The sequence below is a fragment of the Lethenteron reissneri genome, chromosome 64 (assembly GCF_015708825.2).
Source record: "Lethenteron reissneri isolate LAM-NWPU_2019-01 chromosome 64, ASM1570882v1, whole genome shotgun sequence".
NCBI classification, from domain to species: Eukaryota; Metazoa; Chordata; class Hyperoartia; order Petromyzontiformes; family Petromyzontidae; genus Lethenteron; species Lethenteron reissneri.
In genome coordinates this window covers 10121510-10135500 of record NC_083842.1, presented here as the reverse complement: position 1 = coordinate 10135500, position 13991 = coordinate 10121510, and the positions used below count along the sequence as shown (strand labels likewise).

Here is a 13991-nt window from a genome sequence, read left to right as displayed (position 1 = left end):
AAAATGTAAATGTGCAAACTGTTTTCAAACGCGTGACGGCGCTTTATTCGTGCTTAGACTATGCACATGGGATTGAGAAAACATTAATGCCTGTGAAAAGGACGGGTGTGTGAACATCTACAGAACATGACCGTTACACCATGCCGCACAATTGCTGTACTGGGCATTGGCGGTTGATTGGTCAGGGCGGACGCGTCATGGATAGATAGTGGCCTGTTGTATCACAATGAATAACTATGAGCGCTTTGACAATCCATTGCGTGATGAAGGCCTGCCTCTCCCATGCCTTGCGATGGGAGCCGTTTGCATCCTACGTCACCACGCTCAATAGCAGCGCTTGCCCCAGCAGCGCTACGCGGGTAGATCTTTGTGGGCGAGCGCACTGCACCGCGGCGGCAGACCCGTCGACCCGAGTTTGATATCCCGTGCGTGCACGTGCGTGCGTACGCGTGAGTAGGCGCGTCAAGCGTCTCCCACGGTCCTCTTCCTCGACGAGCTGGACTCGATCGCGAAGGCGCGCGGAGGCGGCGGCGGGGACGGGGGTGGAGCGGCCGACCGCGTCATCAACCAGATCCTCACCGAGATGGACGGCATGGGCGTCAACAAGAACGTCTTCATCATCGGGGCCACCAACCGGTGAGAAGCGCCAATCGGGTCTGTCGGTCGCTCGTGCCGTGGTGGTTTGGGGGTCTGTCCCCTCCCTCTCAAGAGACCGAGCAGTCTGGCTCTATTGCCGAGAGACACGGAGGTCGATCCGTCGGCCTGTCATTGTCAAGAGACCGTGTCTCTTTCTCACACCTCCGATTAGCACGGTTGGCTACCTGCAGTGCGAAATAAGTTTGTACATACAGTGAGGGAAAAAAAAGTATTTGATCCCCTGCTGATTTTGTACGTTTGCCCACTGACAAAGAAATAATCAGTCTATAATTTTAATGGTAGGTTTATTTGAACAGTGAGAGACAGAATAACAACAAAAACATCCAGAAAAACGCATGTTAGAAATGTTATAAATTGATTTGCATTTTAATGAGGGAAATAAGTATTTGACCCCCTCTCAATCAGAAAGAGAGGCTTTGGCATACAATATGTTTTTTTCCCTGTGATATCTTCTTTTATTATTTTAGAGGGGTATCTATAAATAGATCACCTTGTAGGTGCTTGCTTTGTACCGGGAAGGGTCTTCTAGACCTCTGCAACAGCCTAGAGCAGTGGTACCCAGGTCAATCTTGCAAATGAGACCCATTCTGGTCTGCTGAGTTCTCACCTGCTTTAAACAGAATACATTTGAACTTACAACCTTCTTGGACCTTGCTGCCCACCATCAGCCCTCGACAAAATGTCACAGACCACCATGCAGCAACAATGTAATCCTCTAGTTACGTTAAATTATAAATTCTATAAATCGTAGCATTCGCACAAATTTCTGTGTTCCTTGTAAATCTTGCGTGGTATCTTTGAAATATGTTTTATTTTGCCAGGTAAGGCCCACTGAGCTATGGAGTTCTTTTTCAGACGCGACCTGGCTATCAATAATGATAGCTAAACGAATTGACTCATGTGGAAATTTATAGCAGCCAAATACCCCAAACGCACGTTCCTAAATGTGGAGCGAAAAACCGAAGAGCCCGGATAAAAATCCACGCGACCACGGGGGAGATCATGCAAAGTCCAAATATTCAGGGTCAGGATGGAACCCACGACTTCCTGCATACCAGGCGAGGCAGTTAACATCTCGCCACGTTCCGTGCAACGCTTTTTACGATCCTTGCGGGATAGGAAGTGGTACATGGCACATAGGTTTGGGGGGACCGGTGGCCTGAAGGGTTAATATTGACCGGGCAGCAGATTTCGCAACCGGGTACCCGATACCCGTACCCTACCCGATACTCGGCTACCCGTACCCGGCCGGGTACGGGTAGCCGTTTGCGACCCTGGTGCGGCCGGGTACGGGTAGGCCGTGAGTCACTGGTGAGTAACCGTTTGTCACTCATTTCGGGTAGGGTACGGGTAGGGAACGGGTACCCGTACCCGGCCGGGTACGGGTACCCATTTGCGACCCTGGTGCGGCCGGGTACGGGTACGGGTAAGGAATCAAAAACCCGTTTGCGACCTCTGCCGAGCAGCGCTGTGGCTCTGTGTTCACGTTCGCAGGCCCGACATCATTGACCCCGCCATCCTGCGCCCGGGACGCTTGGATCAGCTGATCTACATCCCATTGCCAGACGAAAAGTCTCGCACGGCCATCCTCAAGGCCAACCTGCGCAAGTCGCCCATCGCAAAGGTAACCCGTCAGGAATGCAGTCGATCATCCACGTCGTCAAGGAACATAAACCATCATCACGTGAACTCCGGTCATCCTCGCGGCAGCGGCGGCTTTTGGTTAGCCATCGAACAAAGACGGTCACATTTCGATTTAAAGCTTTCGTGACTGCAGGGATTCATCTTCTTGGTTCTTTCGGTAAAGTCGCGTAGAAGGGAAGTAATAAAATAATAAAAAGAAAACATAATAAAAGAATTAAATTTCGATTTAAAGCTTTCGTGACTGCAGGGATTCATCTTCTTGGTTCTTTCGGTAAAGTCACGTAGAAGGGAAGAATTATTTTATTATGTTTTATTTTTATTATTTTATCACTTCCCTTCTACGTGACTTTACCGAAAGAACCAAGAAGAAAGACGGTCACCTCATTGCGCACATTCGAATGCGTTTCTGTGGCCATCTGGAACGCTCTTCCTTCCGATATTAGGAATCCACTAGAGTGCTTTTAACTTTTTAACCTCGATTGAAAGTTCTTTTACTTTAAAACTGCTTTTTGGGTTTAGTTTGTCAGTCCCCCCCCCGCACCTGCGATTAACGCGGTTGCGCTACGTACGGTGTGAGAGAAGTTCAACATACATACATGTCCCCTGCACCCCCGCCCATTGATTCCCCCTTCCTATGTGGTGGATTTTCATGATCTGGTAGTCGCCATACAGTTTTGGAGTAAATTGTTTCGTCTCGTGCGCTTCTACCTCGTTTGTATTGTTTACGTGCCTTTGCGAATAATTCGAGTAAGCCGTAAATACACGCTTTGAGGCATGACACCCAAATGTGTTCGTGCCAGCGTGTGTGTTTGTACCTGTGTGTTCGAAAGGAGCGGTGGTGTAGCGGTTAGCGCTACGCTGCGCTACGAACCTGGCGACCCGGGTTCAATTCCCGTTCACGGTCAACACCAGTGACGATTATCTGAACCGGTCCTGGGCCTCCCCTAGGTCGAGTCGGCCTCAAATGAGTACCTGTTGCGGTGTGTAAACATCGCCACTGGGGAGACAAAGGCGGCCGGGCGTGGTGTTGGCCACCCACCCCCTCGTGTACCGTTCCGGCCTTCATAGGTGCTCGCTAACAGCACTTGCCCCTACAGTCTGTTAAGGCTATACGGGTAATCTTTGTCTTTGTATCCCCATGTTGCAACAGTAGGAGGGGGGCACAGTTAGTGCATCTGCCGGTCAGTAAATCTATGGCATCTGGGTCTGTCCCGTGACCTCCTGTCAGTGGCTTCAAAATGCATCTGACCTGGCAGAGGTGCTGGAATACGATGAAAGCTGATTGGAATAAAAGCGGAAACTCGGCAATCAAAGAAAGGGGGAAAAAGAAGGGGGCATGCCACTTGACCTTGACATGACCTTCTCGATCCACAAATTAATCGTTGCCATTGATTAAATGTTAGCGAATCCGCTCAATGATTTTCCCGTAGGAATTTAACTGACTAAACAAGTTAATGACAATCTTATGCTTAGGTTTTTTTCGGTAAAGTCACGTAGGTAAAAAAAATAAAAATTAATAAAAGTAAAATAAAAATAAAATAAAAATCACGACGTTTCGGAGGCAACACAAGCTTCCGTCTTCAGGTGGAACCGTCACAGCACGATTGCTGTATCAAGTAAGGTGCGGCTGCTGTACATCAGCCGCACCTTAACAACTCTTGGAACCTCCCAGTTCAACCAGTCTACACAACAAAGGCTCATTCCTAGTAGCGGCTTTAGCCGCACCAACTTCACAATAATTTCTCTTTACTTGATACAGCCGTCGTGCTGTGACGGTTCCATCTGAAGACGGAAGCTTGTGTTGCCTCCGAAACGTCGTGATTTTATTTTTATTTTACTTTTATTAATTTTAATTTTTTACCTACGTGACTTTACCGAAAAAACCTAAGAATATGAATCCTTGCAGTCACGAAAGCTTCAAATCTAGAATTAATGACAATCTCCCACAATGCCACCTCGCGTCGCTACACCGCCCTTGCTGTTCAGCAACTTTTTAGGTTGATGTTCATTTTATTCTCGTGTATGTTTAAGAGGTGAACTTCATGGGCAGTAACCGCATTATTGTGGCCGTTTATATTTTCCACCATTGGAACTTCCTTTGCCAGTAGCAAAATATGATAATTGGTTCTTTACCCTTTTATCTGGCAACAAAACTGACACCTTTTTTTTGACAAGGAGTCATGTTTGCATAGACCACAATACCTGCAGCCGTAATGCAAACAAAAAAACACAACTCTGATAATGTATATGCACTGTCCTTGAAATTGATTGGTCCACACCCGAGAGAGCTTTTCCTAGAGCCTAATCTCACATGGTGTTGGGCCTTACCTGGTAAAATCAAAATAGATCCAAGTAGTTTATAGTATTTCCACGAGCTCATGTGTAACCACCCCTCCCCCGCCCCCAACTTTCTCTCGTACGCGCTCACGCGCGCATCTCCGTGTTGTTCGTGCCGTGCCCGACGCAGGACGTGGACATCGGCTACCTCTCCAAGACGACCAACGGCTTCTCGGGCGCAGACCTCATGGAGATCTGCCAGCGCGCGTGCAAGCTCGCCATTCGCGAGAGCATCGAGGCCGAGATGAGGCGCGAGCGCGAGCGACAGGCAAACCCGGACGCCGCCATGGTGAGAGGGGTGGGAGGGGACGTTCGCACATGGGGTCGCACGCACGCATCGACGCACGCATGGACGTTCGTGCGTGGGGTCGCACGCACGCATCGACGCACGCATGGACGTTCGTGCGTGGGGTCGAACGCACGCATCGACGCACCCACACCACCGCTCGTTTCAGCAGTGCGGTGCAATCCGCTTATCCGCGTTGCGTCGCTCAATAATTTAATGACGCGTGTAACGATTCGGACAAATGAACCGCCGATAACCTTTCGGGTCTCGTCAGGGAGCATAAACCGTCATCACATGAACTCCGGTCAAAGTTCAACGTTCATTATTAGGTATAGCCCTGTGAGCCATTCGGCTCTTGAATCGGGTGCAACCGCAACAAACAAAAAAACATGAACAAGAAAACATCTTAAAGTGACTATGTGCAAACAGAAAATCCAAGAAAAGACAGCAAAATATTGCAGAAAAATCCACCGTACACCAACGCTGTGTGCAAATATCCCAGTGGGATGCAAGTCAAACAACAACAGCAACCACAAGACAACTTAGATTAAGGCCATCAGTCTAACTCTGTACTACAACAAACAAACATGGCCGAACCAGAAAACTTTTCGAAAATCACCAAAATAAAGCCATGAAAGCAATGAAACAGTGGTCATAGGAACCTCGCAGAAGCGGCATTTGGCTCGGTCATCGAACAAAGACAACCACCGCATCGCGCGCTTTCGGATGCGCTTTTGCGGCCGTCTGGAACGCTCTTGCCATACTGGCCACTAGCGCTATGCACTTTTAAGTTTCGATTGAAAAATAATTTCCGTACACGACCATGCTTTTGCTACCCGTCGCGTCTGCACCGCTAACGAAAGGCGTTCCGTAAACAAACGCAAGCTGGAAAATGTCACGTACATTTTTCCCTCGCTGTCCACGATGGATGCGTTCCGGAGATGCTCGTGAATAGGAAACATCGCGGAGAATGATATTGGCTTACGAAAAGCTACCTTTTTAATGAATTGCCTTAAATATATCCGTAAATAATAAATTTCACTTTTATACATCTCATCACTTTATCTCTCATCACTTTCCTCCTTAATCTAAGTTGTCTTATGGTTGTTGTGGTTGTTGTTGTTTGACTTGCATCCCACTGGGATTTTTGCACACAGCGTTGGTGTACGGTGTTTTTTCTGCAATATTTTGCTGTCTTTTCTTGGATTTTCTGTTTGCACTCAGTCACATATTCACTTTAAGATGTTTTTTGTTCATGTTTTTTTGTTTGTTGCGGTTGCACCCAATTCAAGAGCCGAATGGCTCACAGGGCTATACCTAATAAATGAACTTGAACATGAACTTTCTCGATGCATCCATGTAGGATTCCAGATGCGATATTCGCGCAAAGCCAAAATCGCGGATGAAAAGTTCCGCGAATAGTTCAGGAACACTGCGGTCCACGCTTTTTTTTCTCCCCAACCCGTTTCCGTGAACATTCGATTGCTTGAATGCGATTTTTTTTTTTATAATCGCCAGGACGTGGAAGATGAGGACCCGGTGCCCGAGATCCGGCGCGACCATTTCGAGGAGGCGATGCGCTTTGCCCGCCGCTCCGTCTCCGACAACGACATCCGCAAGTACGAGATGTTCGCGCAGACGCTGCAGCAGAGCCGCGGATTCGGCAGCTTCCGATTCCCGGGCGGAGTCCAGGGCGGTCCCGGCGGAGGCCAGGGCGGTGCCGGAGGCGCCGGTGGTGCCGGAGGCGCCGGCGGTAGCGGCGGCGGCAGCGGCGGCATGTACCAGGACGATGGCGACGACGACCTCTACAGCTAGAGACGGCGCAGCAGCAGCGGCGGCGGTAGTACGGCGCACGACGGGACAGTTTGCTCGACGGTGTTGACCTCCGTAGTAGCCAGACGTGACGGGGTAGTGTACGGCCTAACACGAGGACGACGATTACGATGCATTCTCGCTATCGATCGGGGAACCTACGGTCGGCGGCCAGTACCCGGACCCCCCCCCCACACCCACCCCCATAGCTTTATGTTGATGTCGCAATGGCCGCAGCGCACGCGAAACGGCCTGCAAACAACGTCAATCCTGCACTGCAGGCGTGTTGGCCGCTCTGATCGGGTACTGGAGGGGGGGAATAATTTTCATCCCGGCAACACTTTCTGATTTTTACTGGGCCATGTCAATTCTTTCACTGGACGGGCTTCTTGCATCGACAGAAGGTGGATCCGGAGCCTTGTGTGTGTGTGTTGACGTGTGGCTACCAGTGGTATCTGAAATTCTTAAGGGCAAGGTTCCTCCACCCCTGCTATAGATTGTGTCCAATGGCGTGCGCGGTGTAACATACGACAGGCGCACGCTTGGACGACGATGATGACGACGGCGATTAAGATGTCCCTTAATTCTAGATTTGAAGCTTTCGTGACTGCAAGGATTCGTATTCTTAGTTCTTTCGGTAAAGTCACGTAGGTAAAAAATGTAATCAAAATTAATAAAAAAAAAATCACGACGTTTCGGAGGCAACACAAGTCTCCGTCATCAGGTGGGACCGTCACAGCCAGATTTGCTGCATCAAGTGCAGCAAATTTGGCTGTGACGGTCCCTCCTGATGACAAATCTGGCTGTGACGGTCCCACCTGATGACGGAGACTTGCGTTGCCTCCGAAACGTCGTGATTTTTATTTAATTAATTTTGATTTCATTTTTTACCTACGTGACTTTACCGAAAGAACTAAAAAGATGTCCCTTACCCGCGATATGGAATGAAGTCCACCAACCGCGCGTTTCATCGCGTGCGAAGTCACCCCCAACTCCCACCCGGCCTCCCATCGATTTGTTCGGTTTACGAGAATCGATCAGTTTCGTCAGCGCGGCGTTTTACCGTCTCTCCCTCTCGTGTGTTTCCCATCTTTATTTCCCGTCTCGTTTGTATAGTTTTATTTCCGCCGTTAGCCTAAATACTGCATCGGCGTAGCACGTGCACGGCTTCTAATTTGTACAAATCGGAACGAATCGATCGTCGCTCTCACGCCTCGATGCCCTTATCTCGACCTGGGCGTAAGAATCTCATTCGGCCGACGAATCGATACGTCGTTAAATTGATGACAGATACGCTTCCTCCCAGGGGACGATCGCAGTGATGCTCGCGAAGACGGCAAATTTCTTTAGAGGGCACGCTACGGCGTGCGGTTGTCGTACGCGACGACTATTAAGGTGAGCCTCCGCCAGGAAAGTAGTGACCCCACCCCCCGCCCGCCCGCCCGCCCGCCCTCCGGCTATCGACGGGATGTTGAGCTTTACAACGGCATGCGTCAGCGTATTAGAGATGCAACGAAATTGACCCTCCGTCAGTAATTCTGACAGGCGATGTGTTTTATTTCGATGATTGAACCGACGCCTTTTGGTCGTCATCGATCTTATTACCGACCCCCGGGTTGATGAGATGTGATGAGAAATTGGGTGGCGGGGAAAGGGTTTTTTTTGGTGTCGGAACGTGCTGATACACGCGCACAAATAAACATCTGGAGTCGCCAATGACGCTGATGTTCATCTTCTTGGTTCTTTCGGTAAAGTCACGTAGAAGGGAAGTAATCAAATAATAAAAATAAAACATAATAAAATAATTCTCACGACGTTTCGGCCACAACGCAAGCAGCCGTCCTCAGGTGAAGAACAGGTCTGTCGGAAAGACAGTGTCAGACAGACCTGTTCTTCACCAGAGGACGGCTGCTTGCGTTGTGGCCGAAACGTTGTGAGAATTATTTTATTATGTTTTATTTTTATTATTTTATTACTTCCCTTCTACGTGACTTTACCGAAAGAACCAAGAAGATGAATCCCTGCAGTCACGAAAGCTTTAAATCGAAGCTGATGTTCCCTGCAAAAGGGAAAATGCAAAAACTGTGGCCCCTCAGGTCGTTGGGACGTGAATTATTTTTTGTGTGCGAGTAACGTCGTTCCAAAAGCTTATTCAGTTATTATTCAACCCCTTACGATCATATTTTGGTTTCCTTCAACGTCCCGTTAATGTTGTGCATCGCGCTATTTGAGTTTTTCGGCATGGGCGACCGATGCCGCTTACGATTTTTGCCGGGGCTACGCCTGGATGTAGCGAACATTGAAACCTTTTTTGTTGTTAAGTGAAATGGTAAGTTAATTCTGCATAGCGGAGTACGTTAAGTTTTTTTAGTGTTGCGTGTTTGAGTTTATTTTCTGCGGAAACACGTTGCTACTATGGGGCTCTTAATATATATAAAGCATATATGAAATTTACGCACAAGCGATGAAAACTTTTTGGTTTGCAAATCTATCCATTTCATAAAACAGCCCTCAAAATACCTGATTGCAATGCCTCTAAAACGGCAATTTAAGATACTTACGCAATCTTCGAACACTCTGAATATTCACTATGAGACCTCCTTTACCAGTGGCAAAATATAGTGATAGGTTTTTACCCTTTCAACTGGTATAAAACACTGACACCTTTATACAAGGCATCATGTTTGTAATAACCACAACACAAGCAGTCAAAATGCAAACAAGAAACAACTCAACTCATCAGAGTTGTTTCTTTTTGTTTGCATTTTGACTGCTTGTGTTGTGGTTATTGCAAACATGATGCCTTGTATAAAGGTGTCAGTTTTTTGTACCAGTTGAAAGGGTAAAAACCTATTACTGCTACTCTGAATATTGTAAAAGCAATGGCTCTCCGCACATAGCAGGCACATGTTGAGAGTAAAGTAAGATGGCCATTGTGAGCCCAATCGTTTGTGCTCGAAGTTGTTGCTACCGTATAAACGATGCAATGTTTTTTTTAACCCATCTTGATCACAATTGAAAGAGAACAAAAACACGTCTGCTCTTCGGTTGATCAGAACTCAGAGTGGCGTAGATATTTACACAAACACAAACACACGGATCACCGTGCATTTTCAGTATTTCTGCACGAGATGCTCTTTCTCTGCCCTCCCGCTTCTCTTCTGCACGCGCAAATCTTTCGACCCAATGGCAAATCCGTGGATCCCGTCCGTTCATGTGGCCCGTGTTTTACGTGCCGTGCGGCGCTTTTATTTGTGGTGGCGGTAACGCCTTGCAGCACCCTTTCCACTGTGAGCGTGTCGCAAGGCGAAGAAGCCGTTTGATCTCGTCTCTCCGTAGAGCTGATGTAATCGATAATATAATTTATTGTTCAGTTTTAGCGTTCAGTTTTAGCGCGTTTTCTTTTTTGGTCCTAATGTATCGCATCAGTTTGTAACTTTTGACATCCTCCGTTTTCACGTCGGATAAGCAAGCGGAGGTTTTTATTTCGGTATCCGCAATAACTCTTTTATTCGTGACCCGTTTGTGACATTCCTGATAACAGGATTGCTTTTTTACATAAGTCTGCTTTTTCTATGAAAGTGCGCATTCGCTGGATAAGTTGCGAATGTTCCGACCTCGCATGCAACAGGCGGCACGGATAAGAGAGTTGCGGATATGGGGAGTCCTCTCCGCATCGTTTTTCACCAGCATATGCGATCGATACCTGTCAATCCCTTGTCATTGCCTACCTTATTACAGATCAATTCAGACCTTATTGGTCATCCTTATACATCTCAACGTTCATCCTACAAAGTCCCATCACAATGGAGCCATGTGGACCTGCAAACCCAATTTCCCTGTTCAAGAATACCGGGGTTTCGATTTAAAGCTTTCGTGACTGCAGGGATTCATCTTCTTGGTTCTTTCGGTAAAGTCACGTAGAAGGTAAGTAATAAAATAATAAAATAAAACATAATCAAATAATTATCACGACGTTTCGGCCACAACGCAAGCAGCCGTCTTCAGGTGAAGACCAGGTCTGTCGGGGAGACAGCGTCTGCCCGAAACGTCGTGAGAATTGTATTTTATTATGTTTTATTTTTATTATTTTATTACTTCCCTTCTACGTGACTTTACCGAAAAAACCAAGAAGATGAATACCGAGGTTATAAACCGGATGGGTTTGACAGGTATGGCGATCGGACTCTATCAACAACTGCATTTGTATTTTTCACGTTTGGGTGAAGCTGAAGCCCCTTCTTATTCCCTAACCTTACGACCCCCCCTCCCCAAGCCGTAAAGAATTCCCGCACCGAATTCGATGCGATTCCCACATTCGTTTTAAACGCGAATTACGAAATCATCTCGCGCCAGAATCGCATCCAAATCTAAATTGCATGCGAGCGCCTCCGATTGCCACGCTCGCGTTATACTGTTTGGTTTTTTCGGTAAAGTCACGTAGGTCAAAAATTCAAATAAATAAAATCACGACGTTTCGGAGGCAACACAAGCTTCCGTCTTCAGGTGGAACCGTCACAGCAAAATTGCTGTATCAAGTGAAGAGAGCTCTAAGAGACACGAGAATATATACAGGTTAAGGGGGGGGGGGAGGAGCCAGGATGGGTCATGGGGGGGGGCTAAGTTAAGCCTCCTTTTGTTCTGCTGCAGGGGGTTAGGGGATGGAGAGAGCGCCGTGGACAGGCGTTCTCCCATTCACATGTTTCATTGCTTCTACATATTATTAACATGCCCTCCCTTTGTTAATGCTACCCCCTGCCCCCTCCCTTTGGTGCTGCTGATCCTGCATAATGCATGGGCATAATATGACTTTGAAACCCCCCCGCCCACCTCCTACGCATTTTCCCATGAATATGCTAAATTCCTCTTGATATGCACATTCTTTTGTTAAGGCTCTCTTCTTCTTCCACCTCCAACGCAGCGTATATATAAGCTCCTAGCTTGGTAGTGTCTCGTTCTTCACCTGAAGACGGCTGCTTGCGTTGTAGCCGAAGAGAATTATTTTATTTTATTATGTTTTATTTTTATTATTTTATTACTTCCCTTCTACGTGACTTTACCGAAAGAACCAAGAAGAGGAGGCAGTATTTAAGCTGACAAACTGGTTGCCTACATTAGCAGTATACTCCCCCCACTTGATACAGCAATTTTGCTGTGACGGTTCCACCTGAAGACGGAAGCTTGTGTTGCCTCCGAAACGTCGTGATTTCATTTATTAGAGTTTTTCACCTACGTGGCTTTACCGAAAAGAAAACAGAGTATGAATCCCTGCAGTCAAGAAAACTTCAAATCTCGACACTCGCGTTAGTACGTACACGTTGAGCCAACCGTGCGAGTGGGAGGTGCGGCGGGGGCGGTGGGGGAGTGCGACAAGTATGAATACAGAATAGAAAGCACGGTTGATATGGTGGTTTGGAAAGTCAATGTCTGCCGATTATCGCTGGAACAATTTGTGTGCTCTGCTTTAGCAACCCCAAGGTCTTGTCGAACTCGGCCTGATATATATAATAATAGGTGCATCGTTCTCTACCGCCGCTCACGATGTCTCCCATTTCCCTTGCACTGGCTGTGGAGCACTGCCAATTTGCACGTTACATTATGCACCTGGACTGCATGTTTTCAACGCTTTAAAAAAAAATGTTTTATTACAATTTTAAGTTGACAGGAGTTGCTAGCTCTCCACCATGCCGATCTTGACTGTGTTCAATTCGTTTCACTGTGGTGTATACCAGAGGTCGCAAACGGGTCTTGATTCCTTACCCGGCCGCACCAGGGTCGCAAACGGGTACCCGTACCCGTACGGGTATCGGGTACCCGATTGCGACCTCTGGGATGAAGCCATGTTACAGGCACGGGTGGGTTGATTCTAGGAACTTGAATTGTGAGAAGAGACAAGACGTTGGGTAATGAGTGACAAACAGTTACTCACCGGTGACTCACGGCCTACCCGTACCCGTACCCGGCCACACCAGGGTCGCAAACGGGCCGGGTATCGGGTAGGGTACGGGTATCGGGTACCCGGTTGCGACCTCTGGTGTATACCCAGTGCAGCATTTTGAGGTTCGGGTTGGTTCTTTGACCACGTGTCCACCACGCAATGCTGGTCAGGTGTGTGGGGGGTGACGGTGTGGAGCACTGCCCTCTGCTGACAACATAGCCTCCCCCTCGTCGTAGCTCAAGGAACGTGGGAAAAACAAAGTTAACACCGGTCAACACACTTTTTCTGGCACAAGGTATTCCAACGGGTTTAAGGTAATTTTGGGGGTGCTGATTCCAAATCTGGCATCAGTTTTTGTCTATCACATCAGGTTTTCGAGTTATCAAAAATATTGCATTTTCAATAAAAACTGCAGAAGAAAAGTATTAAATAAATGTGGATATCTACATAAAATGATATTATAAACACACTATCCTAAAAATACAGCACCACATTTTTACACTAAAGCAGTCACTGACTCGCAACAACTTGCAATCATAAGTGACAGAGTTAATTTCGGCTAAAATCAATGAAAATGGGGTATGCCGATAGCATGAAAATGAGACGTGAGAGCAAATCTGAGATCAGATTTGGAATCGGCACCCTGAAATGAGTCTAAAACAGCTGCAAAAGTCGAGGCCAGAAAAAAATGTTTTTTTTGTTGTTGACCAGTGTCATGCTGTCACAAGGGTGACACGGTGTAGGCTAAGTTATTGTGATGATTTGTAACCCGTTTTTGCTTAGCGAACGGACTGCTGCGAGGTCAAGGTAAGCCGAACTTTATTGAGAGGCCTTTCGCAGCGCGTAGCTTAAGACAACTTAATTTTACGGAGTGTTTTTGCACCGGCCCCTTTGAGCCAGTTAGTTACATCCTCGTTTAGATGTCCGTTAGTTTTCGCTTTCTTGAAGTTGTGTAGTTATATACGATTCGTCGTGTGTTGCGCTCTTCTGCCAAAATAAAAATAAAAATCTTATTGACCCTTCTCTGTGACCAGCTATTTTTTTTGAGTGTTTTTTTGTCGCATGTTTTGGAACCAAAGGCCTGGGTGACACAGCTGGGAGCAAGTTCTAATTTAGCGGTTGTTGTTTTTCACGCTTTTAGTATCCGGCATCGGCAAAAAGGCATGGTTAAGACATGTTCTAAACTAGATTTGAAGCTTTCGTGACTGCAATGATTCATATTCTTAGGTTTTTTCGGTACAGTCACGTAGGTAAAAAATTAAAATTAATAAAAGTAAAATAAAAATAAAATAAAAATCACGACGGAAGCTTGTGTTG

At 47.1% G+C, this 13991-nt stretch overlaps 1 protein-coding gene and 2 long non-coding RNA genes across 3 annotated transcripts in view; 2 read left to right on the top strand and 1 right to left on the bottom strand.

Annotated features, from left to right (window-relative positions):
- Positions 1 to 7426, top strand: part of LOC133359164 (transitional endoplasmic reticulum ATPase-like) — a 34063-nt gene extending 26637 nt beyond the window's left edge. Inside the window, exons 14-17 of the mRNA XM_061577569.1 lie at positions 458 to 636; positions 2152 to 2281; positions 4769 to 4927; positions 6443 to 7426. Coding sequence (XP_061433553.1) covers positions 458 to 636; positions 2152 to 2281; positions 4769 to 4927; positions 6443 to 6739 — 765 coding nt within the window. The 3' untranslated portion in view covers positions 6740 to 7426. The remainder of the gene's footprint in view (positions 1 to 457; positions 637 to 2151; positions 2282 to 4768; positions 4928 to 6442) is intronic.
- The window catches only part of LOC133359201 (uncharacterized), a 53327-nt gene extending 40410 nt beyond the window's left edge, over positions 1 to 12917 (bottom strand). The window contains exon 1 of the long non-coding RNA XR_009757156.1: positions 12766 to 12917. This is a non-coding gene — a long non-coding RNA (uncharacterized LOC133359201). The remainder of the gene's footprint in view (positions 1 to 12765) is intronic.
- The window catches only part of LOC133359200 (uncharacterized), a 55127-nt gene extending 41431 nt beyond the window's left edge, over positions 1 to 13696 (top strand). The window contains exon 2 of the long non-coding RNA XR_009757155.1: positions 9551 to 13696. This is a non-coding gene — a long non-coding RNA (uncharacterized LOC133359200). The remainder of the gene's footprint in view (positions 1 to 9550) is intronic.
- Positions 13697 to 13991: the final 295 nt, after the last annotated feature.